A 26,825-nucleotide genomic window follows, 5' to 3' on the forward strand; every position below is an offset into this window, starting at 1 on the left:
CGGTCCTTATTTCATGACACGCATGCGAGCATTATGTGTACAGTAAAAAGCTTCGTTGTATTCTCGTTCGTTTCTACATAATACTTTACTTCGTTCACATAGCTTACATACCAGATTTGCAACGTTTCACCGCCCTTACGTTGGTACGGCTGCTGCGCGGCCATCTATGCGGGGTCATTAATTTTCTTCGAGCCACATGGAAAACAAATGCCATCGTACGTTAGCTGCAGGACTATATAACCGCGTTTGCGCGCATACCGCACAATAAGGGAACCCAAGCTTAAGTTTCGCCACGCGACGGCAGCGCCGCATTCCTGGCGTGGTGGCGAAATGTGAAACGATGGGGCGTCGTCGGAGCAGACGCTCTGGTAGCTTCCTGTGCACGCGCGGCGATCGCGTTGCGCCTGGCGGTTATTTGGCGATACAAAAACGCTTCCGCTCATGCGAAACGGATGTACTAAGTAGCACTGTGTCATGGGAAGCCACAATAGTAGCCGAAGCGCCAAAAGACGAGGCTCACGTGTGAAACTTTGCAGATTCCTTTGGAAGCGTGTCCGCAAGACCTGTTTTCCAACCGCATGACAGCGTTCTGAGAAGTCTCGCGTTCTTTGTGGTTACGAAAAGAGCCAATTTCCCCTTTCTTCGTAAACTCTGAAATGTTGACAGTTGACAAAGACGGCTTGGAGAGGCATCAAAAAAGTACAGTGCTTTAACACCATGCATAAAACGTGAAGAGCATGGAAGATTATCCTACTCTTCGCTCCCCGCGTGTCTAGTTTTGCCGATTTTTTGTGCTCTCTCCCTGCTTTGTGAGCGCACTGAAAGCAACCAAATCAACAGATGACGTCCGTGATCGAGACTGATGTGGGAATGTGCCCTAAGTGTCCACAGCTGCCTTTTCATTTTTAGATTGACCAAGAAAATATCTAGGAACGAAGCCTTTTGTTTTTTTCGGGGTTGGGGGCGGGGTTGGAAAACATGCCTTGCTGAGGCGCTTTTTACATATTTACAAATTGGCCATTAAGTGAACCAATTATTATTTTTATTATTATTATTATTATTATTATTATTATTATTATTATTATTATTATTATTATTATTATTATTATTATTATTATTATTAACGAAGATATGTCGGAAGTGCAGTACAAAAGTGATCTAGCTATGGCTCGACTGACACTCGCACGGAGCACCCATTCGCGTCACAGGGTTCGTGACTGCAAACCAAATATTATCATAAATGAAGCAAAACCATTGAATAAGAACCGAAATAAAACACTATGTAGTACAAGCTAGGATTTCACCTGCCTTCCGAGCCAGCGAGCCGGTTATGTCGCGTGCAGCGCACGGAGCACGCATGAGATTGCTAGCGTTCTTGTCTTTGAAGAAACACCTCCTTCGGACTATATACTTATTCTTCTACTGCAAGATTTCCTTTGGTAAGGTCGTAATAATAAAATAACAAATCCGTATATAGACCACATGCTACATGCCAAAACGATGGTCAACAAGCGGGCCACTTTATTTCACAGTACTGATGATACTTTAGCAGTTTTTAAACATATTATATGCGACAATATATTTACATAGCGGACTTACCTCGAGATGCACTTCCTACGTTTTGCTAACGGGGGACGCATTCACAATCAATATTTACTCATCCCCGTCTGTTGTCTGCTCTACAATGCAGACGTGAATAAAAAGTTTCCCGCCTATAATTAAGTATCTTTCATGAAAATGCGCGTCAGGTTGCCCAATCAAGACTGAATGCAGGTGGCATGTCGCGGTGCGCCTGCGGGGGCGCGTCAAGGCGCGTGCTGGTGAGGGAGAAAGCACACGGCGCACGCCGTGAAGGCAAGCGAGCTGAGCCGGCGGCGTTCAGTGTGTGCTTTTCTGTCCGCGCGACAAAGCAGCGCGAGACGTCTGCACGTGCGCGGAAGCGAGCGAGCGAAAGGACAAAACTTGCACGGGATGCCTAGGGTATGTATCCCCAGTTTCTATGTTTCCGTCAGAGATGGCGCTCCCTGTCAGGAGCAGCAGCGCCGCTCGACGGTGCTTTGGAAGCTTGAAAGACTTCTTGTTTTTTGGAAAGCTCGTGTCACTATATATGATTATGCATGCCTTGTTTTTGTGGACGCAGTTTTTGGGCTAAGTTTATATATGTAATCCAAGGCTCATGCCGTCGTCTAATTTAATTTCTCGGGCACACGGCACTGTAGTATCATTGTAGATCAAATAATAAAACTGAGCACTCTGTAATTAACCGGATATCACTGAATGGTTGCCTGGCTATATCCCCATGAGCCATCCCACATTTTTTTTTTTTTAATGCGAAAGCATTACTTTACTTTGTTCATAGATTTCTGTCCGTAGAACGTGTCTCCAAAATCGTGTCCGCAGCAGTTGTAATTGAGTAGTGGTAGAGGTTAATGAGTGATGTCAGTCGATAGAGGGTGACGTAATGTGTCCGAAAAATAATTAGGTAAATAAGTAAATAAGGAGCGTTGAGCGAGTCCAGAGAAGAAGAAGATGTGTCCCTGAGCACCGTGGCTACATCGTGTCCAGTAAGATTTCGAACTACGTCTGCAGTCCGCGCCCACACAGCGGCCATCAAACTCTTGAAGAAGAGCATAAAGGCCAAACAACCCGTGCGTGGCAAGAAGATCGTCAAGGACACAGCCCTCCGGGTAGACGCTGCAGAATGCCGACGCGGCCTTGCTGCTAGGCCCACTGGGGCTCCGCGGAGCCGCAGCTCTGATAATATGACAAGAATGGGGACGCCAATGGACCCTCCGGTAGTCGCTGTGACTTCTGCAAGCACAAGGGCAGGCTGCGGTAACGAGCCTTTACCTGGAGCTAGCACTTGGCCACAGAGCAACGTAGACATTACTTCGAATACGAGGACAACGCTCGGGCCGCTACCCGAGCTAAACGATACACATCAGGATATGGATGTGCAACAGGAAGTCGTCGCTAACGCTTCTCAACGGACACCCCGGCTGGTCAAACTACCTGGGCCACCAGTCAACACACCACCGGCAAAGAAGGTAAGGGCCGCCCCTGATAAGCTAGCATCTGCTTATCCAACACCAGCCTTGCAGAAATCCTTCAGAGTGCATATCAGACCTACAGTGCAGTTTGATATCACTAAGATACCCACCAGAACAATGCAGAGAGTAATAGACGCAGCGCTTGGTACCACAGGTTACCAGGGGTTTGTAAGCCACAGGGCATCTAATACTGTCACAGTACATTTAGCCACCATTGAGGATGCACGCAAAATGACCACAGTAACACAGATTCCAATCACGACAGAGGAGTATCTTCCTGTCCAGACGTATTTTGCGTCAGGTCCAAATACTCAGCGATGTGTCCTCTATGACCTAGACATACAAGATTCCCCGGAGACGGTGGCCAGAGACCTAATATCAGGAACACATACTGTGTTAGCCGCACGTCGTATGGGGAACAGAGGCACTTTTCTCATCACATTACAGGGACCAGATACTCTTCCGGACAGATTTTACTACAACGGCCGCATAGTGCGACCCAAAACGTATAAACCTAGACCGGTTCACTGTTACAGGTGCTACAGAGAAGGCCATATGCAGAAATTTTGTCCATATGGAGTAAACCCCGAATACATAACTGAATCTGGAGAAGCGAAATTCAAATGCGGCCTATGCAAATCTGATGATCACGATATCACTTCATCTCAGTGTCCGACAAAAAAGCGAAAGCTCGAGTTAGCAAGGGCTGGACGACACAAACAATATGCACCGTTAATGGTTAAAAACAGATTTGCAACTCTGGCCGAAGAGCTGTTTGATGACCCGCTAGAAGAAGAAGAGCCTGTTGAGGTGGTTGCACAAAACAGTGCATCTTTTGCTTCTACGCTAAAACGTGGACGACGCACAAAACGGAGCACAGTGGCATTCACTGCTGATGATTTTCCGGACCTTAAAGACTGCACAAGCCAGCAGGATGCAATAGAAAAAGAAATTGCGATGCTTTCAGCCCAAATTGCACAGCTGCGACAAAAGAAAGCACATATAGCCCAACGACGAAAGGAGAGCTCAGAAAAACAGAAAGAAACGCTTGCAGGCAGTTCGACAGCAAGGTTAGTGGATGCTCTGAATTGTAAACCTGCCGATAACATACCTATTTGGAAGGCGGTACTGGACACACTTACGCAACTGACACACCTCATTCAGAGCAGCTTACATCATGGATAGAAGTAGCCGAAACAAGTGGCAACAGATTACACAATGGAACTGCAGAGGGCTCTGTAATAAAGTTGGGGAAATAAATACAAAATTATTGTACGGCAAGCTACATTCATGGGCGTTCTTGATACAGGAGCACAATAGGTTATATTCGATAACAGGATATATAGGGTACCAGTGTCCTTCTATCCCTGATAAACGAGCAAGAGCAGAGGCCGAAACACCAGGAAAAGCTGCCGTTTATATTAGGGCCAACATTCCCCAAACGCCACTTGACTTGAGCAAGTGGTGCAACACTCAGCAGGAAGTAGTTGCTGTACTCACGCGTCCGAACAAAACGCCCCTTATATTAGTGTCCGTGTACGCTCGGCAAAGAAACACAGTACTTAATCTTGGATGGGTTAAGCATATTTGCCATTCATACCCTGGAATTGCAATACTAATCGGTTGAGATTTTAACGCTCCGCACACCGTATGGGGATATGATTATGATTCTAAAAGGGGTGATCAAGTTCATACTGCCTTCACAGAAATGGAATTTACACTGCTAAATCATCCAGGAGTCGCAACACTACCTGCAACACAAACACGCTCACCGGACTTGACGTGGTGGAAGGGCCCTGGTGCACCACAATGGCAGGCGGAATTAGATGCGTGGGGTAGTGACCATGACCCCATTAGTATTGGTCTTAATTTGGGACATATGAAGAAAATTCGAAAGAAAGCGTCTGTTACACATTGGGATGGTGTACGGCAGGATACTCGAACGCATTCAGTTAGCCCGAATACTCTCGTTACCACCCTTCAAACGGTACTCAAGGATCACACCATTACAACTGCAGTGAACGAAGATCATCCAACTCCCGACCTGCACCTAATAAAACTTTGGGCACGCCGAAAGCGGGCCGAGATACAGGCTGGTCGCCATCCTGAAGACGTGCAAAGAATTGAGGTAAACAGAGTGACGGCACAGGCACGCCGATATGAAAAACAGCTGCCTCATAGGAGATGGGATGAGTGGTGCAGTCGTTTGGGCTCAGGAACGACTAACAAGGCCCTCTGGAGGACTTTCCATGGCATGGAAAAGAGGCGGCAGGTTAAAGATCATGCAGAAAGTATTAGACTCGCATTACAGCTTACACCAGAGGAGTTTGCAGATCAGGCTGCTGCCCTTTTCTTCCCGAACCGCGCACATTATCCGGCGCCTTCACCGACAGTGGATGCGGTTGATAAAACAGGAATAACATTACAATTTACCAAATTGGAGTTATTGGCTGCTATAGAAGAAGCGAACGGTAAAACTGCGCCTGGACATGACGATATTCCTTATGAAGTATTCAAGAATTTAGAAGGAGCCGCAGTTGACGGCTTGTTGGATGTGGTAAATGAGGTATGGCAAGGAGGAGACATTCCACTCGGCTGGAAACACTCGGTGGTGGTAACAATACCAAAGGCTGGGAAACCTCCCACAAGTCTAGAATCTTTGCGGCCTATCTCGCTAACACCCACAATTTGCAAAATCTATGAAAAGATGATAGCCACCCGCCTGTCATGGTGGTTGGAAAGTAATAAAAGATACCATGCTAGACAAATTGGGTTCCGAACAAACCTTGGGACAGAAAATGGACTGGCTGTGCTCGCTGAAGAGGTCATACACGTGTCGCCTTATAGCCACCTAGTGCGCACTGTAGTGGCTACCGACATGGCGAAGGCATACGACAACGTGTTACATGCCAAGATTCTTAGCAACATGGAATGTATGGGCATTCCCTTGCAGGTCATAAAAACAGTACATAATCTGCTTAAGGACAGGACGTTTTCTATCCGGATAAACGGAAAACAAATTGGCAATTACACCTCGAACAGAGGCGTGCCACAAGGGTCAGTGTTAGCACCTTTATTATTTAATATTGCACTGATCCCATTGGCGTGGAAATTAGCTAAAATACCAGAAGTGGGGTTCATGATATACGCAGATGATGTCACGATTTGGTCTATTCATAAACAAATTGAGAGACAGAATCGGCATCTGCAAGAGGCTTTAAATACCATAGATGAGTACGTGCAAAGTGCAGGCCTGGAATTATCACCTCAAAAGTCCAGTTACATTCATGTTGCCAACAAGAATGGAAGAAAACAATTGGCAACGCAAAGAGTCTCCCTAAAGATTGGAAATCAGGCATTGGAAGAGGTGGACGAGTTGAGAGTTCTTGGCCTAGAAATTCACAAATCCGGCAAAGGAACACAATGGCTTCATAAGGTGAAAAAAGTAGCTGCGACTTCCTTAAACTTGATAAGACGCATTTCGTCTAGGGGAGGAGGAGCTCGAGCGGACATGGCAAGACGTCTTGTGCAATCAGTGTTACAGCCGAGGATACTATACCAGGCCCAATTCCAAAGACTCACGAGGCGGCAATGGGCGAAATTGGAAACAATAAATAGAAACGCAATGCGCACTATCACGGCCTTACCAAAACTTACCCCTATCCCTATTCTCCAAGAGTTTGCACAGATAAATACGTTGACAGAATTAATTGAACAATGAGAGCCAACAAGGGATATGAAGCGAAAGTACGTTACGCCCATAGCATCCTTGTACAACGAAGTGGCAGTTCGAACACCACCAATGGCTGACCCCCCTCCGTGGGAATTCACTACTATCACGACAAACAAGACCACTCGGCTTCGTCGCAAAGAAAAGCTGGTATCTCGACTTCTGGTTGATGCACTTCCAGGTACCTTAATTGCATATACGGACGCATCAATTATAGAAAATGGCGGTAGAACAGCAGCTACTAGTCCAACACACAGCGAACTAAAGGTACATAAAGAATATCTTTTAGAATACCCGGACCCGCTTGTGATGGAACTCTATGCAATCCGCGATGCTATGGAGGCCATAAATAAAAGATTCGATAACAGAAGCCCACATCTATACAAACTCATTAGCCGCCATAAAACAACTGAAGAAAGTGACGAAGACGCTATGTGTTACCCAGGAAATCCACGCACTCAATAAAAAAACAAAGATAAGCATCCAGATACATTGGACACAAGACAATGCTGAGAACGCCGAGCAGAGAAAAGTTGACCACCTCACACACAAAGTTACACACACTAATGCGCCCCCCACCAGGCTCCCTTTCGATGCCCGCTACGCTGTTTCCATTTTAGCATCCTCTTTAAGGAAAAGTACACGTGCCCTCATTCCCCCGTGTACATGCCCACTCCCTCGTAACTTAACGAGATTGGAGGAGGTTTCCCTTAGAAGGATAAGAGCTGGGGCGGCCCTTACCCCGTCGGTAAAATGCCGATGGGAATCGCAAGCTGACATCGGACCAACCACATGCCCAAAGTGTTCCACACCAGCTGCAGAAGTGGATGTTCGCCACCTGCTATGGACTTGTGCAGCGACAAGGGAATCAAGGACACAGATTCTGCGCGAAGTGGGTCTAACCACAACAAGGGAAGATGGCTTTTCTAAATGGCTCACCGACAACGCTAAGAGCGGGAGCCTGCTCCGGTTCCTAACGGAAAACCATTTACATGAGTTTATATAATATGCCTTATGGCAAGTTTGCGTACAAAAAAAAAAAAAGTTAATTAGGTAAATAAGTAGAATAACCGGTCCACAGGAAAGGAAAGGCGCAGTATCTGTCCCACTTGTTCTGTGGACATCTGAACCATCTGAACCGCGCCGTAGGGGAAGGGAGGAAGGTGGGAGTGAAAGCGGAAAGAGAGAAAAGGGTGCCGTAGTGTATGTGAAGTCACGCAACTGGAAGCAGAGCTGAAAAAAATGGCATATGAAGGGTTTGGCGCGCAATTTGAAAGTACCAAAGACTAAGATGGGTAAACAAGAAGTGAATTAATGGGACGTAGAGGATGTGACGTCATGCATCTGGAAGTAGAGCTGGAAAAGGGCATAGGAAGGGATGAGCGCGCAATTTGAAAGTACCAAAGACTAAAGTTAGTAAACAAGAAGTGAATTAAGCAACTGGAAGCAACTAGAAGCATCCAACAGCAGCATCCGTGCTTTCGCATTACTCCAATGCAGATTCTGCAGTGCTCTTTAATTTTTTGTTGTGAAAAAAAACACTACCCTAGGTCTGAGCGATTTCGCGGAGCCCCGGAGAGCTCCAACTGCGCATGCGCGAGGAGCGAGTGACGTCACATTGTGCACATCTGGAGAGCAGCGAGGAGCACCCGCTGGCTCCTCCGCTGCGCGGGTGACTCCGAGGTGCCGTCGCCGCTGCGCCAGCTGTGCATTTGATGGCTTCAACGCTATCGAACCGAATGTGGAGCGAAAGCTTTGGCTGCAGAACTCAACCAGCGTTCCGTTGAAAGCATCAAAGTTCCCCGGCATTCTAGGCAGAGTACCCGGGCTCGAACCCGACTGCCAGCGGCTGCGTTTCGAAGGAGGCAAAACGGAGAGGCGTCTGTGTGCTGTGCGATATGTCTGTGCACTTTAAAGATCCACAGGTGGTCGAAATTACTCCGTAGCCCTCCACTATTGTAGGGTGACTAGAAGAAGAGGTGTGATGAACGTGGCGCGCTTTCCATAGAGAGGGGTAGCCCTCCGAGCGTGACAACCGCTGGGGCCAAACAGAGCGCTGCAGTCTGGGGCGGGCTAAAACCCCTCAATTAACTAAAAGTAGCGCCATCTCCTCTCTCCTCCTCCGGCGGCGCTGCTCCTCCTCTCGCATTTCGACCATGGCTCCACCTACGGGGTGCGCGACTAGCGCGCACTCTCCGGAGCAGGCGCCCTTCACAGCCGTCTCGATCAGCGCCGCGCGCGCGCCGATCGAGGCGGCCGTGCGCCGGGTCTCACCAGAGCCTTGCATTTTGTCGCAACGTGTTCAGGTTAAAATATTACTCACTACTGAAACATAATTACCGAATGTTGACAGGGATTTCTCGCCAGAATAGTTTCAGCTGTGAGTGTCATACACCACATATACGCGATTTCGGCGTTGGTTCAACTCGCCGTCATCTCCGTGTGTCCGTAGTTCGTCACATTTGGCCACTCAGCGGCATGCTTTATAAAATTTGTAACTAGGCGGCGGACAGGAACAATTTTGGAACAGTCTGTGTATGGTTTCTTCGCAGCGTTGACTGGATTGCGAGCTGCCGGTAAACTTGAGAAGTGTGGCAGCAGCTGTCTTCCATGTATTTTCAACTTCAGCTGCAGATCAAATTAACTATAGGCGGCGGAAGCTGCAGTCTGTGTGGAGTCTTTGTAGCTTTGATTGACTTGTGAGCTACCGGTAAACTTGGGGAGAGAGGTAGCAGTTATTTTTTTTTTATATTTGGCGTTGAGACGGTGCCGTGTTCAGCTGCCATGGTGTGTCACCATACGTACACGATTTTGGCGTCGATTTAACTCGCCTTCACCTCCTTGAGTCTGTCAGCCGTTGACAAAAGTGCGCAACATGCTTGAAAAAAAAAAATTAACTAGGCTGCGGAAGCTGCAGTCTGTGTGGTTTCTTTGCAGGTTGGACTGAATTGTAAGCTACCGTGAAACTCGAGAAGCGTGGTAGCAGTTTTTTTTTCTATATTTTGCGCTGAAACGGTTCCGTTTTCAACTGTCAGTGCGTGACACAATTTGTACGCGATGTATGCGTTGGTTGAACTCGCTTTCACCACCGTGCTTCTATCAGCCGCCGGCCAAAGAGCGCAACATGCTTGAAAAAAAAAAAATTAAATAGCCAGCGGGAATGATTTAGTAGCAGTCCGCGTGGCAGCAAAACACACGGCGATATGTGTCGCGCGCGCGCCGCCCGCCCCGCTGGAAAGGAGGAAGCTGCACGCCCAGCAAAAAAAAAAAGCGCGCGAGCGCACGTGACGGCGCTCGGCCAATGAGAGGGTCGAACGACGAAGGAGAGCGCAGGAGAGGAGGCGGGCGGCAAACTTCACATGTTGGCGCTACTTTTAGTTTATTGAGGGGTTTTAGGGCGGGCGCCGTCAGCACTCCGGAGGAGACTTGAACGCGTCCAAGGAACGCCACGCGACAGGAGCGGTGGTGTACCGTCCAAACACACTTAAGGAAAGGCGCAGTATCTGTCATTTTCTCCAGCAAGTGTGTTTGGAGCTGTGAACCAATTATAATTATAAGTAGTTATAATTATAAGTAAAAAGTTGTCGAACGAACGCCGATTGTTCTTCCGATGCGCCAGAGCGAGTGTATATATGTGGCATCGCTCCGGTACCGGAGCAGTCAGCCATAGAGAGGGTGAACCGATATGACTGAGCGCCTTAGGTAAGCAAATCTTCGTAATTCGTCGGATCCAGAAGTTGCAGCCTGGCAAAGGGCAGTAGATCGGAGAAAGCTATAGACAAGAGAAAAGCTGAGCGTGCAGCGGAGACACCGGAACAACGAGAAGAGTGCTTCCGCAATTCTACTTGGGATGGCCATTGGTCAAACCACAGCCAAATGTTTTCTTTTGCAGATATGCCTCGAGGTTTTCGAAATATCCTGCCGCTGACAGGCGAACAGCTACATAGTTAACACACACTGGGAGCTAAAGTGTATAACAATATCATACCGCTTCAATGTATCTGTCGTCGGAGATACACTGAAGAAAGGAAAGGGAGAGATCGGAAGGGATTTTTGTTATTTATAAAGGTGATAACCATGAAAAATGTGCAGAATAATGGCCGCAATATTCTGCTTTTTACATGACCGTCTTGTAGCACACCTGTTTTCTAAACTCTTTCTTGCTCCTGAAGGACGCACTGCTCGAAGCTTTATGCTTCGAGCATATACAGTAAATCTACTTTATGCGCGATAGGTGTTCTCCTGGTGACGATGCTGCTATAGTGTTTGCAGTCCACATCAGAGCGCTGAATAATAAGAAGCCTGCCACTCTGGCAGTATGGCTACGTCGTCCGTCTCCAAAAAAATAAAATAAAAAAAAAAATAAACAAAAAACAAAAAACCGACTCGTAGCTTTGATCTTGACCGCAGCGGCTGCATTTGAAGAAAAGAGCAAAAACACACGTGCACTGAAATTTCGATAAATTCGCAGCCCTCCACTAGTCGTGTTGATTTGGCCTGCAAAAGCCAAGTTTTCCTGGACATCTGTTGGTCGTAGTTATCTTCCGGCTGCCACTAGCGAACACTATGTAACTTACTGCATGTCCGTGTCTTACTTCCTTCCGTCCTTCGTGTACATTCGCGCTATTTTCCACCATGAATGTTAACCAACTCGCCCAACTTTCGGCTTTACTTACTGCTAAAATTTCACTTGTGAAACTTTGTGGGGATAATTTCACTCCCAATAGAAAACTAGAAGCGTGGTTAGATGAGATGCTGCGCCATCACTTTGATTGCGGTAGGCTATTATTCTTAAATGCTGCAAGATGACTTGCGATCTCGCTCCCGCATTCGCACTGATTAGTTCTTGCAGCCACAGAAAATCGATTAGGTGTACTGAACGTTGAAATTTACCGCGGTTGTTTGGAGCCAGTAACTTCAGCGCCATAAGCTTTAGGATGCCTTGATAGCCGGCATCACTTTAAGGAGGGAGCATCGAGGCACCCTAAGTAGCCTTAAGCAGCCCTAAGCAGTCCTAAGTACAATGTGACACGAGCGGCATCCATGAATCGATTCACCACGAAAAGGACTATCATGCCTGCCATACCAGCAAAAAATGACCGAAAACATGTTTTAAAGTTACCGCCAAGTCGCAAATGGCAGTTACATACTCCCTACTATCCTACGCCGATTAGCGACTGTGGCGCCCCGCGTTGACAGTTAAGCGCTTAAAATCGGACGCGAATAATTTGTAACACTATTGAAATCGTTGCGTATATTACGCTTAAAAAGCATCAACTGAAATACTGATTCTTTACAATATCTCACGTTTATGAACTTCAGACGCTAGCATCGCTTGCATGCTTCGGCCCTCCGGCTCTCCGGCCGCGTTGAAAAGCGCAGAAACGGCGACCAGGCGGAGTAATCGCGGTCTATTTCTTTTTACGAGTGACGCATAAACGTTTTGTGCACGAAGGAATGGTGTTTCTTACACCGTTTTATGTTCGAGAGATGAACGTGTCTGCTTTAAAAAAAAATGATAGTCTTTATCTTAGAGCCAATAATTTAATTTTATTACCGCACAACTTTCTTGTGCGCAAGAACGTTGTTGCACGGTGAAGTGTTTCCCGCCAATTTGCCGGACTATATTTTTTTTCGTACGCGTGCGGTGGCATATGCATAACAGTAGTTGGTTGCGAATGTGGTTGCGCGCGTGATTGTGACTAAGTAATTTCGTGCTCGAACAAACCCACTTTCATCATGGGGCTTTCAAGTGAAGGTGACCAGGAGATCAGAGCTCGTTTCCAAGAAGTTTGCTCGAGCTTGAACATGGATCGTCTCACGTCTGAACAAGCTTTGCACACGTACGAGAACATCAGCATGAACTACACACTTGAGGTAAACCATCGCTGACAAGCAGTTTCCTCCACTCGCACTGCACGCATGCTTTTTTTTCGTGCGTAGACACTTGCGCCTTGTACAGTGAGCACGTAAAGCAAATAAAGCTTGTGTGGTCGTTGTTATTCCCCTGGACGCAGAGGCGCAGTGTATAAAAAAATGACCGTTCTTTCCACTGGCACTTTAAGGAACGGAAAATAACAAATTCTTATAAGGTTAAGAGTGCTGCTTTCTGTAATGTCGTATTAAAAGCGACCGTCTGAGTCAAGATGTCATAAACAGGGTAAAAATCGCGCGTTTGTTTTCGTTATGCAAGCTTTTGCGTGCTAACCATGTCAATAGTAAGACAGCGCCTGATGGTGACGCAGATATCCCCGATTTCCTCTGTGCCACTCACCACTGGAATGCAAACGGGGTAGACACTTAAAGGATTCATATGGGAGCTTTTCATTGATTTATCTTCCACTGCACGAAATTAGGCGTTCGTGATGTAAAACGCGTTCTATTTAGGCTTGGTGGCGGTGTCCTTTACTGTCTGCATATCGCCTTATGATCCTTCCCTTACCGGCGTTCTTTTATAACATTGTCATTTAACGAAATTATGAAACTGAGAGTTATCACTTGGGTTCTTTAGGGGAATACTTGATCCTTGCGCTGGTAAAAAAGAATAGTTTCGTATTCTGTACGCGATGCACAGAAGGTGCGTCGCATCCGAGAACATTCTGCAGCGAACGCTGAGCTCATGGAGTGTTGTGTTTGTCATCCCAGGCGTTATGTTCGTGCATTTCGACACCCCTATGAAAAGTGACAGTTTTTGATGTTTGTTGTTTACTTGTGGCACTCATCTAAATGGTTTACGTTCATACTGTTTGCATGAAAGTGACAGTTTTTGATGTTGTTTACTTGTGGCACTCATCTAAATGGTTTACGTTCATACTGTTTGCATGAAGCTGCGGTTGCCGAGTGAGCTTGGCAGCATGCGATTATTTTTAGGCAGCGTCATGTATGCTTCGGTAATTGACAGATGCAATTCGCTTTTCAGGGAAACACTCTACATTGGATTGCATGCGCACTCTACGTTGAGTGCAGAAGTGGAAACGTGCCCACAGTGGCCCAAACATCGCGCATCGAAGGCAACTGCGTCTCTCTCACCAGGCTGCTGTCCATATGCAATATTAGGTCGGTCCACAGTGTACATCGTGTTCAGTTTCGTGTTTTTAATGGGAGTAACATAAATTAGGATTTCTTCTGTGTGGCTTCATTTTAAATTCATCATTGTAAAATACATTTGGGAACTGCCATCAGTAATGTTTGAATGCTGAATGTTTATTCAATGCTTTGTTGACATGTTTATGGGGCTTACAGATACGAGAATTAGTGCACGAGTTTGCACTACTAGCGTTGTACGGTCAGCATGTGATGTAGAGTACTGGATCACATAGATGCTACTACATTGTTTACTTTGAGCTTTTCCATTGACAGGCAATCTTAAGTTGACCATCTATTGATAATCTTTTTACAAGTCTGAAAGTCCTGCGGCACATGTCATTTCATTACGCTTTGTGCCGTTTTAATATTTAATGATGTGAAGTTAAGCACGGTTGCATTCTGAAAGCTTGTCCTAGCAACCTCCAGTGTGTAAAAAGATGACACGATGTCCAGTCTGCTATGTACCGTGTTCTTTTTCAGTATGTCAGGTTATTGTTTCCATATAATATTTATTTTGGCACAGGTGGTTACGTATATTACTATTGTAATAGGCATTATTTTTGCTGCCTAACTGGACTTTGTTACGTAAGCAGGTGCTTTGTAATAACTACCACATTTACTTTATTACAGCTTACTTGAATTTTTTACGAAGATGAAGAAGTGGGCAGATATGGCTAACTTGAATGAGCGGATGCGACAACGCATTGAAACTATCGAAAAGAGCTTCTGTGTTACAGCAAAAATCTATGAGAAATATGCCCAGATTTTTGCCAGCGTATTTAAAGAGCATCAAGGCGGGACACAGCGTCGCTGCATCAAGCCTGCAAAGAGGAGGGTTCACAGGTAGGGCACATTTTGAGATTTACGCTATGGGTTCTTAAATCTTGCTCTATGCATGCAAACCTGTGATGAAGCTCGAACTATTACTGGTTGGTGTAGGTGACAAATTACATACTTGGACATAGTTTTGTAGTAGTTGTTATTTGATGAGTGTGTTTTTGTCCAAAATGAAAAATCAGATGCGGCGAAAATTGTGCCAGAGTGGTGGCTATATATACTCAATTTCAGGAGAAAGTCAGTACTGTAGTGACTGAGCTAGTATGAGGATAAGATGGCATTTTGGAATGCTTTTGAGGTATTTGTTTATATGAGGCAGCTGGGACGTCCTCGTTAAAATTTATACTAGAGAGTTTTAGCGGACTGTGATCCATGATTAGTCACCGTGACTCGGTACCACGTGTGACGGGGGCGTACTTGCCGATTTGTCTTGGCGGCAGCTCTGTGTGTCGACTTCCAGCATGTGGCGTCATCTAGCGCTGTTAAGGTGATCTGGGCATGTGCAGTGGAACACGCGGTGGTGAATCACAGCAATGGATTGCGCTATGCTAAAACTCTCTATTAAGGTAAACGTATGTGTAACGTCCATGAATAGACTCATGGCATGCTTCCTTCTGTCCTGGTAAAGGTGCCGGGTAACAGTTAGATTGGAATGATTTCAGCAAAAGCAGGGTTGCGAACGTTTGGACAGACATTTCAGTTTGTTCTTCAGTTTCGCACCATCGTTTCCGCAGTGCACCTGCCACGGTTGGCAGATGGCAAAGTGGAGAGAGAAACCTTCTCTACATATCTGGGGAAAGGAAATGTTGAGAGGTTGTCTGTAGCTTGGGCATTCATCTAGGCAGACACTCCACAAACCCCACTGTGCCTTTCAGCGGCAAATCCAGTTTTGAGCACCTCGGGCTGCAAAGAGGGTTCGCGTTGTTGGGTTCACATACGGGTTCAGTTCATATGGTTTAATTTGTGGCTTTAAACAGATTACGGGTCTACTGGCACTATTTTAAGTGATTTTTCAAGCACTTCAAGCTCTTCAACTGTCCTCTGCAGGAGCATTTGTCTGTGATATTTGCTGTCATTCACATCAGAATGGAGTTGTTTTGGTCAGTCTTTAAATTTTCTAATTTTGCTGGTGTAAATATTATTGCAGTCACCATGCAAGATATTGCATGCTGTGCCTGGAAAGCCAAGGCCTTAATTAATCCTCATTCACCAGCCTCTTGCAAAGTTTGAATTATGCCATGTGGGAAAATTGAGTGTGTGGGGTGCTGGCTGAATTTTACCTTGCCAAATTGTAAAAGAAAAGAAAGCCTAATGTGAAAGAAAAAGCTCCATCCTTGCTGTCTTTAATATCATCTAGAGTAGTGGGGCTTAGTTTTATTGTCTGTAAGCATTACATATGCGGTGATGCTTTCTTAATTCACTTGCTCAGGGGATGGGATTGTATGTTACTTGTGGCAAAAACTGCCATTCGCTCAGGGCACGGTTGCGGTCTTATAGCTCAGATTCATGGCACACTGTTGGATTTCATCACGTAAGGCATCAAATTTGTATTGCGCCAGAGCCCAGTCCTACGTGAAAATTTAGATATTAACAGGTTAGGGGGGACGTGGGTCTTAAAACTAACTTTGTTATTTACTGCCCAAATTTGATGAAACCTCACAGAATTGTTGTTTTTCTGCTGATTTCAAATATGCAAAAATTTCTCTTCTAGGGCAATTAATTCTAAAAGCATTAGAATTATTGCTATTGTCTGTTCAAGCAATAGAGAAAGAAATGTTCATTAGAAATTAATTTTTAATATACAGGTAGATACTATAAAGTGTAAGGAATGCAATGTTGGAAGCACATTTTTTATTTTCACTTGTAAAACTTTTATATCTTGAAATCCTTGCACAGTTGCCATGCCTGTGAGTGCGAAGTTCAGTGGGCTGCTAAATCTCTATTATTAGATAAATTTTAAAACTGCTTCCAACTTTGCATTCCTTATACTTTATAGTATCTATCTGTATATAAAAAATTAATTTCTGATGAGCATTTTTTCCCCTATTGTTTGAGCAGGCAATAGCAATAATTCTCTAATACCTTTAAAACTAATTGCCCTAGAAGATACATTTTTGCATATTTGAAATCGGTAGAAAAAAAGCTGAACAATTCTGTGAGGTTTCATAAAATTTGGGTAATAAATAACAAAACCAATTTTAAGACCCATGTCCCCTCTTAAACGGTTGTTGATACTTTTCATATTCTGAGTTGCTGTGAATACTTAACACTCTCAGGCTACTCTGAACATGTTCTGGATTATAAAGGGTTTCCTAGTTACTCCAGCCTGTTGGGCCTCATTTGTTGGATGGAATTGTAGTCAGCAGCTGATGTTGGTTATTTTACTGTGCCAATTTGCATATTGACAATCAGATTTATCTATTGTAAGCATTGTGATTGGGCCTTGTCTTATTGTGTAGTTTTCTCTTCCTTGCGCACATCTTTGTGCATGAACAAACTATGCTATACTACTGATCTTTTTTGTAGCCAGGAGAAAAATGCCTGGTCTCTCAAACCTGTGATTTGTTGAAGGGTCTTATGATGTGGGAGCATAACCTTGAAATGTATAAAAGATTGTTGGACTGTGGCATTGGTGCCTGTCACCTTTTTCATTACATTAAGCTTAGTGACTACTTTGTTGTAATTGTTTTGACAGGCCTGCGCAGTGCAATTCAAATGACATGTTTCACTTCATCTGGACGCTGTACGTCTACATTAAAGGTGAGGATAGTTTTAAGCATTATCTGCTTTTATTTCATTTTGAAAAAGCTATTCGTTATTTCATTGGTACTTTGTCAATGTTGTAATGTCCTTTCATAATGTAGAACCCCTCTATGTTTAATATTGCTTATGTAGAGCTCTCTCTTTTATGCTGGGATGAAAGCAGAAATCATTTAGCTACTGTTGCATAACCTTGTGAATACATTCCTTTTATTCTAATGTATACTTCATTCATTCAAAGACAAAGTGAGCCATGTTGCTGCTTAGTGATGTGAGTAGCTGTAGCCTCATGTATTGTGGCTTGGGTACTTTCGTCTAAAGTTGTGCTTTGTCACCGTTGCGAGGCTGGAACATAAGTGACTATTACCTGTATTTTGTTTGTATGTTTGATATAACTCTGGTGTAAACAGGGCGGGGAAACATTGCACGCATTCTTGAAGAGTTTGGATTTACTGTTTTATTCCACAGGCCGTTTCTCTGCCATTTGCTGTGATCTGGTCAACTGCTACCATCTTTTGCTGTGTTGCATTGACTATGGCTATTGCACAGCACTGGCTGCCAAGCGAGCAGACCTCCTCAGCCCTGCATTTTATGAAGGTCAGTGTTGCAATGCATTTTGTCCATCCATGTGTCATAGCTGTTATGTTCGTGTCATTAGTCGTGGTTGTTGACAGTGTCAGGCATTCCAGTCATGCTGTCATGCAGAACAAAACAGTTTTTCTGTTTGGTTGTGCCGTGAGTGCATTACTGTGTCGATTTGGAGGAGTGGGGAGAGTATATCTAAAAGATTACATTATCATAACACCCTTAGAACTGGAATTCTAAAACAGGTTGCATGAAAGCATGAGGTTTCTGGGAACTACTGTAGCAGTTCTGTTGACAATCGCATTTATATGTGCCTTCCTTTAGCACTGGAGTTTGCGATTAGCTCTAAATGTGACTGGTCTGCTAGTACATAGATGTTACTGCAGTTTTGGTTCATCACAGAGCTCACGGCTGTCTTGTGTTTTGCCTTCATCGAAATGCTGTGGCCTCGTTTCGATGGAGCCAATCCCAAGTCGCCTGTGTGCTGTGTAATGGCAGTGCAAATAAAGAACCCCAAGTGGCTGAAATTACCTGGAGCCCTCTTCTATGGTGTCCTTTATAGCCTCAAGTCACTTTCGGATGTTAAACCTCATTAGCCAAACTAGCTCTTAAAGTGACAAGTAGAGCAAGTATAAATAATGAAGATTTGTTAAATCTTTGAATAACTCAAATAATCAGTACAGATAGCAGTTTTGAAAATGGAGGAAAATAATCTGCCACAAAATGCTGGGATGAAGGGAAAGAGATATATTTTTTTTTGCCCATCATCTACATAATTTGTTACACCTGTAAGGCTTACAAAGGGTTGAATAGGAAATTAAGGATTATGCAGCAAGCCTTTGTTTACAGTTATAATTTTTGATAGTGATTGCTGTCAGTGAAAAAAGTATAATGTCACAGAAGAGTTATGTGAGTGGTCGATTAAGGGCGATGCAAGGCACCGGCAAAATGTAACCAGATGGCTCGCAAACCGGACAGAAGAGCGAAAACGTGAGCAGCAATGCTAGTGGGATCATCCCTACGACACAGCCTAATGACGTCTGATGGCAAAGTGGCAGCTGTGGAACGCCGCCTGAAATGCAGTTCTCACCATGACCCCCTATCCCACTTAGCTTTTGGAAGGGTATCAGTTTCGCCAGACCGCAAGCTCTGTGGCCCTCAACTATGCAAACATAGTCGCAAATCGTGAAGGTGTGAAAACTTAACGTAGCTGTTAGGTTCCGTCTTACATTTTTCTTTCTCGTCTAGTGTGACATAAGATGTGTCATTTTTAGATTCTAATAAAAATGAGGAAATGAAATGAACATGGATTTAGTGAATTATTGGATGAAACGAAGTAAATGCAAAGTTTGGTTGGTTTGTGCTTTATTTCTTTGGAACTTTCATCTGTATAACGAAATAAATTCAAAGTGTGCCACTCAATCTATATTTAAGGAAGTAGATTTTTCTATTCACATGGCTAAAAATGAATACAAGAGCTAGAAAAAACTTCAAGAAACACTATATTTTGTCCATTTGAATCGCCCACATCAAATGCATGCTCAAACCTACCGCGTGCTCGCATGCCGTGCCATTTAGGGGCAGCAGCAAAAGCTAACACCTGCAGCTGGTGGCTGTGACTGGCAAAGCAATGCCTAAGCCGTTGTCATCTCCTGCAGATAGCGCAAGTAGTGATGATGACAGCAAATCAGAAAGAGAAAAGTCAGCTCTAAACAGTGCAGAGGCTGCCGACATGACCAAGATGGCACCATTCTTTAAATTGAATCTGTTTTGCGCGGGGGCAACATCCCTACTTGAATGTTCATTGTTGCCCTCCAACATGGAACCAAGGCCGAAATTTTAGGTTTATACCAAGCATTTAATTCAGATATTGTGCATTTTACACCTTTGTGTTGTCATATTAGAGTGCATTTTGCTTGGGTTTATTAGAAGACTTATTTGCAAGAATTTGAGCGTATACTTATAAGACGAATATCGGATAAATGAACAAAGTTTTGCACCCAGTACAACTTCGTTAAATAGTCTGAATAGTGAAAGTGGTGCGAATGTTTGGGATTGTTTGGGATTGCGAATATTTGTGCACCCCTAATGTAGCCTTCTGAGCTTTCATGCAAGTATATCTAGGTGGCTGTGAGGTGAAGAGGAAAAATACCTGCAAGTTTTCCTGGTGTCGTTGCCGACTGGCAGTAAACTCAGAAAAGTGAAACTGCAACTAGGTAGCCAGGCTCTGTTCTAGGAGGAGGGGCGGTTAGTTATGCGCTGCATGCTGTCTCAACACACATCAGAGGTGTGCAAGTGACTCTGCTGCAATTAACCAGGGTTTTGAGTAGGGCTTATACCTGGATGCAGCGTGAGACTCACAGCAACGGAATTAGCGGACATCTGATAACATGGACCTGCATGGCCGTTGGCCAGGACCAAGCTGGCAGTTCGAAGGTGGGCAGCCTCACGAGGTTTGAACTTAACCTCATGAGGTTGCCCACAAATCAAATCAGCCATGTCATCACCTGCAGCAAAAGATCTACATTGGATGTTTGTCAATATGTTGCACAACTGTAGCCTTCAATGATGAATAAAGAAAGTACCTCAGCTTCTGTTCAGACAAGAGTTTCGAGAGCAATGCTTTCATAACTATTTTCTTATCGATCATATTAGCCGTACGAAAATACATTGCCTAAACAGCGCGGTGACCGGAACGGGTGAAAAAAAAATCGCATTATGCTGAAAAAAGTATTATGTGGAGTCGAGTCGCCGAACTGTCTTTGGGATTGGCACGCATTGCAGTCATACTGCATTTATTTGTCATGGGGTCTTTGTCTGCAGATTGTGTGCATTTACCTTTATTTTTTTATTGTGCTACATACTTCATTGGCCACTTGATCGTTGATTTGAACCATTAGGCTATGATTTTCTTTGCTGTTATGTAGTGACCAGTGGCAGGCCATGTTTATTGAAATGTGGTTGACTGTGCCTTTGAACTCAAGTTTACAAGAAGCTTTGTTGCATGTTGGCTTTTGTAGTGAAGCCAGAAGAATTTTTTTCCACTTAACTTTATAAACTGCTTGGGCATTATTATCAAAAATGCCCTTTGCATAAATGTATTCTCGTATTATATGCTTTTGCAGCTCACCAAGAGAAATTAAAAGACAGCGACAATCAGGATGCCGGAATTATCCGGGAACTGGTTAAAAGCCATGACGGCAACTTTGAAGATGTTTCAGTTCTCAAGGCCCACTACTTCAGGTATCCAATTCAGCAATTGATGGAAGAAAAGGTAAATAAGCTATAATGTAAAGCGGTGTAGTTCATTGATAGCAAATAGAACACACCTTTAGAGAAGTTGATGTTCGGCATACATGTAACGCCGTAACATTTTCACTATTTTAGTGCGAATGTACTATTTCACGAGGTCTAACTGGGCCTTCAGGATGTGCGGGACCGATACTGTGCCTTTCCTTTCTTGTAAACCAGTTATTACATTATTCAGATGTGCACAGAGAGCGGGACAGATACTGAATCTTTACTTTCGTGTAATCCAGTTACTAATGAAAGCATTAGTAGGGTATGTAAAAATGATAATGATGATAGTAATTAAAAATTACTAAAAATAATAACTCATGATAATGGGATAAAAGGATAAAATAACTAAATATAACAAGAAAAATAAACCACCTTGCCGCTTGCCATAATTGCCTGCATAGGCGGACCACGCAAGGATGGCGAGGTAGCTGGGTCCTACTACTTACTGTCTTGGCCAAAGAAGCGCGTTGTGTCCGGCAGGCTGAGTTGGAACGGGAGAGAAGACACCGTAAACATGAACACATTGCCCAATGTGTGTAAATCCTAAAGTGTAACCAAAGCTAAACTTAAAGGGGAAAAAAAAAATACCGACCAACTGCTTAACCGAACCACGCTTTCGCGCGTATCATCATCATCATCATCATCAGCCTGATTATACCCACTGCAGGGCGAAGGCCTCTCCCATATTTCTCCACTTAACCCGGTTCTGTGCTAGCTGCATCCACTTGACCCCTGCGAACTTCTTAATCTCATCCGCCCACCTAACTTTCTGCCGCCCCCTGCTACGCTTTCCTTCCCTTGGAATCCAGTTTGTTACCCTCAGCGACCATCGGTTATCCTCTCTTCGCACTACATGTCCTGCCCATGTCCATTTCTTCTTCTTAATTTCCACTAGAATGTCGGTAACTTGAGTTATTTCTCTGATCCACTCTGCACGCTTTCTATCTCTTAATGTTACCCCTACCATTTTTCGTTCCATAGCACGTCTAACTCAATCTAACCTTAGTTGAAACCCTGCTAATCTTTTCCTTTTACTGCGCTTCTTTTACTGAAAACCAGCATTTGCATTAGTTTTTCTCATTGTGCTTGTCTGCACTTACACATTTTTATAGCCAAGTGTTTCTTGGAGTGCATCGGACACTCTAGAGCTTGATGCTAACCGAACAAGGTCGTGGTGCTTTTCAGCAGAATGTACAGTCCCTGTCAAAAATATACAGCTCAAGAGGTTTGCGTCTAAGCTCTTTAATGAGGCTACTGGAAGCATTCTTGGAATACCTAACCTAGAGAAGGGCATGGACAAGATTTCTTATGTTGTAGAGCTTAGAGGCCAACCCTTTGGGCTGTATAGTTTTGAGAAAGACTCTGCATGCTTTGATTTGGAAAGTGAACGGCTGTGTGCATTTGGACGTCACTACTCTCTGCGACTGTGTGAGAAACATGCAATAATTTTAGTCACCTTCGTGCATATGATGTTAAACGTTCAATGACATCATTTTCGTGCCTCGCTTAAATCAGAAACATATACTGGTGGGATAAGGCTTGTTCACAAGAAGCTGTACATCTGTTCAAGAAGAGTGTGTTATTGTTAAATAAGATTGTGCATTATTAATATGCCTCATTTTACTTCTCAGTGCTGACATTTCTCATTGTATTCATTGCTGCTTTTGTGACAGGAAATCAGTCTGGATTCCTCACTTGATGTGGCTAAGGTTTTCAATTAGTGCACGGCTTCTCAAGCTGGATTCTGTGAACTGCTTGTTTGGGCTCCACGAGCACCCACATTGGTCTGACCTCCTCCCCCTTTCCTCTCACTTCTTTTCCATTTCTTGCCCGGCTCGTGGAGACCAGACACAGTTATTAATACTTATTTTAAAATATTAACGTTACTCACTTTTGCACTGTCAGTGCTGGTGCTGCATGTGTGCAGCCACAGACTTTGGCAGTGTGCCAAGAAGCTGGGTGTCAGTAAAGGTGCGTTGTCAACCTGACATGAGCTAAGGGGGCTTGACCAGCGAACTTAGCAGCATGCCAAGACATTGCTTTGTCATCACACATCGCATGTATGTTTGCCTTGTTGGTGAGGCGGTGTCAAAGGGGCATGGTGCACAAGGGAGCACGTGTTGGAACACATGTGCTTCTGCTGCGCTTGGTGGCTGAAAGCTAGGGCCACACAGCTCTGCCAGCTGAGTCGAGACTGAGAAAAAAAAAAAAAAAAAGCACACATATTTTTCAACCGTATAGAAGCGAAATTCTGGTCTTGGAAAGCTTATTGGCGCTAAAAAGCTTATGTCCATGTTGCCCATGCCTACGCGGCATAGGCATTTTATAATATAATATTTTCACACCTCTAGTTTTTGTCTTTCAGTGGAAAGTATGATCTTTAGAGATGGGCATTTAATATAAAGAAATTAATTGCTTATAGCAAGGAAATGAAGAAACCTTTGCAGAAGTTAAATAACCAGTAAAAAAAATGTAAAAAGGGCTCATGCACATGCAGCAACGACTGATTATAAGGACGGTGACGCGGGGCTGGTCCTTGGTGCACGCTGATTTCTTTTAGGGTTCCTTTGAGAAACCCTGCATTGCAGGGAGTTTCTGGTAAAGCTCAGCTGCTGCCTAGTACATCCATGTTTGTGCTTTAAAGGACAGTGAATGAGAATAAATCTTGTGATAGCTGTATTTTAATTTCAGATTTAGGATTTGCTTTTGCTGTATGATACCTTTCGTCTAATTGTTGGCTCAGTCAGCTTTGTAAACAAGAAAAGCAGAGGTGCTATCCTTGTTTACATAACTACTTTGCTGCTTTGGTACTGTCCTTCCTGTTTTACTTATGCAATCAATCTTGGCCATAATAATACAGAGCATGCCTTGGCAATAAAATGTTTAGTCACGCGTAATATAGCAAATATAAGGAGACATCTTATACATACGTAAATGCATGCCACTGGTGCGGTTGTATATGGATCCAAATAACCATCAAATATTCCCTACGAAAGGCGTGAGAAAATTGCAAACGCCCGACGCCTGCTCCGTAATATTATGGCCGCACCTGTACATTTTGTGGCTAGGTTGCTGCCTAGAGTTTTTTTTTTAATAGCCAGGAATTTTCAGATCCTGCTTGGGGACTTGAAGACACTGGCACTCTCTCTTGACCCAACAGCCTTTGATAGCAGCATGTGAGTTCCTTTACCTTTGTATGAATGCTATTACTTGTTATGAAGGTGATAAGAGTTTCTTCTTGCAGGAAAAAGCTCAACAAGACTTATGAGGAGGGTGTCCTGAAAGAAGGTGAATTGGATGAAAGGATCTTCCTCGATGACAATGCTCAGGAGCGAATAGGTACACCAAGGCACACTTTGGACGCGGTACAGCGGGAGCTGCGAATGTCCCATGCTGACACTGTAGTCAAGGTATGGTACTTGCCTCATTGTTCTTTGCTGCTAATTAGAGTGCTGTTGCGCTGCTTTCAAAATGAGGGATTGCTTGGTTTGAGGGCTGCTGAAGTTATGAAGGCTCACAGATCCTAGTTGTAAGAGGGATAAAATGATTAATGGTGATGGAAAGTTGTCGTTCATTCATGCACTTTCAGGTCACTTAATAAAGTTGAAGTGAAGCCAGTGCATCATGTACCATATTTACTTGCATAATGCTTGCACTTTTCTTCGCAGAAAATTGATGCTAAGTTGGGGGGTGCAATATTATGCAGGGGAAATTTTTGAGCAAATGTTTTGGAGCGCTAAAAGCAAATTTAAATAGGTGCGAATCGGGATTCTTAGGTCAGCTATTGTAAATATAACTAAAACATTACTTTCAAGCAAACTTACCCTTGTTATAAAAGTACAGGGTCGTCAAAAGCACAAATTGCTAAAGCGCTTTATTTACCACACGCAGTCTCATCATCACTCCCCACGTTTCGTGTTATAATGTTCACAGCAGACCATGCAGTTCTACTCTTGATCAGAGACTTGATCCGAGTCTGTATCGACACTGCAATCGCTGTCTCCAGTAGCGCGCTACGCAGAACTCGTTGGCGCCGGAGTGCCTGCTGGCAGCGCGGTTGCTATGCTGTAGCCCGTACTCGAAAGCTTTTAGCTTAAAAGCAGCTCTATAACTTGCGTACCGCCCCACTGTGATGCCGCACCAAGAACACGGTAGCCGGTGGAACAAAGCAAGAAACATTGACAATAAGACACGGACACCTTGCAAAATGGCGACGACTGCGAGCATCATGGAGGTTAAAAAAAAAGAAGAAAGACGAGCATAACCGATAATGATGATCTACCCGAGCACACTATCGCCGCCTGGCAGCACGTGCACACGAGGTCAGCTAGGTTCAGTAGCGCTCCAGAGATGGCGCTTGTTACTACTAGCAGACAACTCTCGCGGTAGTAATATTGGTGGTACGATGATTATGTGAGGAAAAAAAAATTCCGATTTTTGACACCCAATGTTGGGGGTGCGAGCATTATGCGAGTAAATACGGTGGTATGAGAAGGGTACTAAAGCAAGGTTCCGTTTCAGCAGCTGGTGGAAGTTCCCCAGCTCTTGACGCCCCTGACTGGCCGCAGCAACCTGCACAACCGTGAAGCGATCAATCGTAGTCCAGTGTCAACAGCTACTCAGTGTGCTAGCAAACTTCAAGCACTTTTGGCTGGTTGCAAAAATGCCCCAAGCAAGGAGCTGCAGGATCTGTTCAGGTAGGCAGTGTGCTACTATTACTTGTGCCCAAGTTGGCTGTACTGAGATAGTGCTATGTAACTAGAATGCGACCAGGTATTTTGTGTCCACGTGCAAACTGGCAACCCATGCACAAAATAGAAACTTCTGGAGTCTCTCTTTTTTTTTTTTTTGCATGTAAATGCTTTCTTTCAATCATTCTCAGTAAGGGAGTATTCAGCTTTTAAGGCATGAGCTGTCAGGGCGGTTGTAGAACCTCTGCAGTTTTGGGAGATGCATAACTGAGATATGCATTGCCCACATTGCTCACCTTAAGGGGGGACACTGGTCTTAGAGCTATTTTCATTATTTTAAAGCCAATCCTGATAAAATCATACCCTCTTGTTCAGATTTTTATGCTGATTTCAAAAATGTAACTTGTTTTTCTCTATGTCAGTTAATTCCCGAGATAATAATATTAATTATTCATTTAATTAGTACTTCCGCGCAAAAAAAACGCCTCTATAAAACATCATTTTTAATGCATGGCGGTACAGTACAATGACCAAAGAGTGCAATGATCAAAGCAGTTTTTCCATTTTACCCTTATTAGCAATTTTGCTGCACTTTGAAAGTTGTCCTTCAAGACGTGCCTATCATGCTTCAATTAACTTGGCAAAATAAAAAATTTTTGAAGCTTGAATAAAGAATTCTGTTTCGATCATTGCATTCACTGCACCTTCAGCTTTATGTAGAAAAAGGAATTACATCTCTATCTGTCCTAGATGCAGAGATATCGACGAACTAAACCAGCCAAGTGT

The 26,825-nt window shown here is 44.2% G+C and overlaps 1 protein-coding gene across 3 annotated transcripts in view; it reads left to right on the plus strand.

Annotated features, from left to right (window-relative positions):
• The first annotated feature begins 12,384 nt into the window (after positions 1 to 12,384).
• Positions 12,385 to 26,825, plus strand: part of LOC146205275 (retinoblastoma-like protein 2) — a 114,047-nt gene continuing 99,606 nt past the window's right edge. Inside the window, exons 1-9 of one of the 3 annotated variants that reach the window (XM_084589934.1) lie at positions 12,385 to 12,657; positions 13,700 to 13,836; positions 14,497 to 14,709; positions 17,399 to 17,463; positions 17,932 to 18,060; positions 21,174 to 21,322; positions 24,460 to 24,524; positions 24,593 to 24,758; positions 25,870 to 26,045. In XM_084589934.1, coding sequence (XP_084446060.1) covers positions 12,520 to 12,657; positions 13,700 to 13,836; positions 14,497 to 14,709; positions 17,399 to 17,463; positions 17,932 to 18,060; positions 21,174 to 21,322; positions 24,460 to 24,524; positions 24,593 to 24,758; positions 25,870 to 26,045 — 1,238 coding nt within the window. In that variant the 5' untranslated portion in view covers positions 12,385 to 12,519. The remainder of the gene's footprint in view (positions 12,658 to 13,699; positions 13,837 to 14,496; positions 14,710 to 17,398; positions 17,464 to 17,931; positions 18,061 to 21,173; positions 21,323 to 24,459; positions 24,525 to 24,592; positions 24,759 to 25,869; positions 26,046 to 26,825) is intronic. The other 2 variants (XM_084589936.1, XM_084589935.1) reach the window with 2 other exon arrangements.

Source organism: Amblyomma maculatum, chromosome 1 (assembly GCF_055883805.1).
Source record: "Amblyomma maculatum isolate TAMU_Amacu chromosome 1, ASM5588380v1, whole genome shotgun sequence".
Classification (NCBI taxonomy): domain Eukaryota; kingdom Metazoa; phylum Arthropoda; class Arachnida; order Ixodida; family Ixodidae; genus Amblyomma; species Amblyomma maculatum.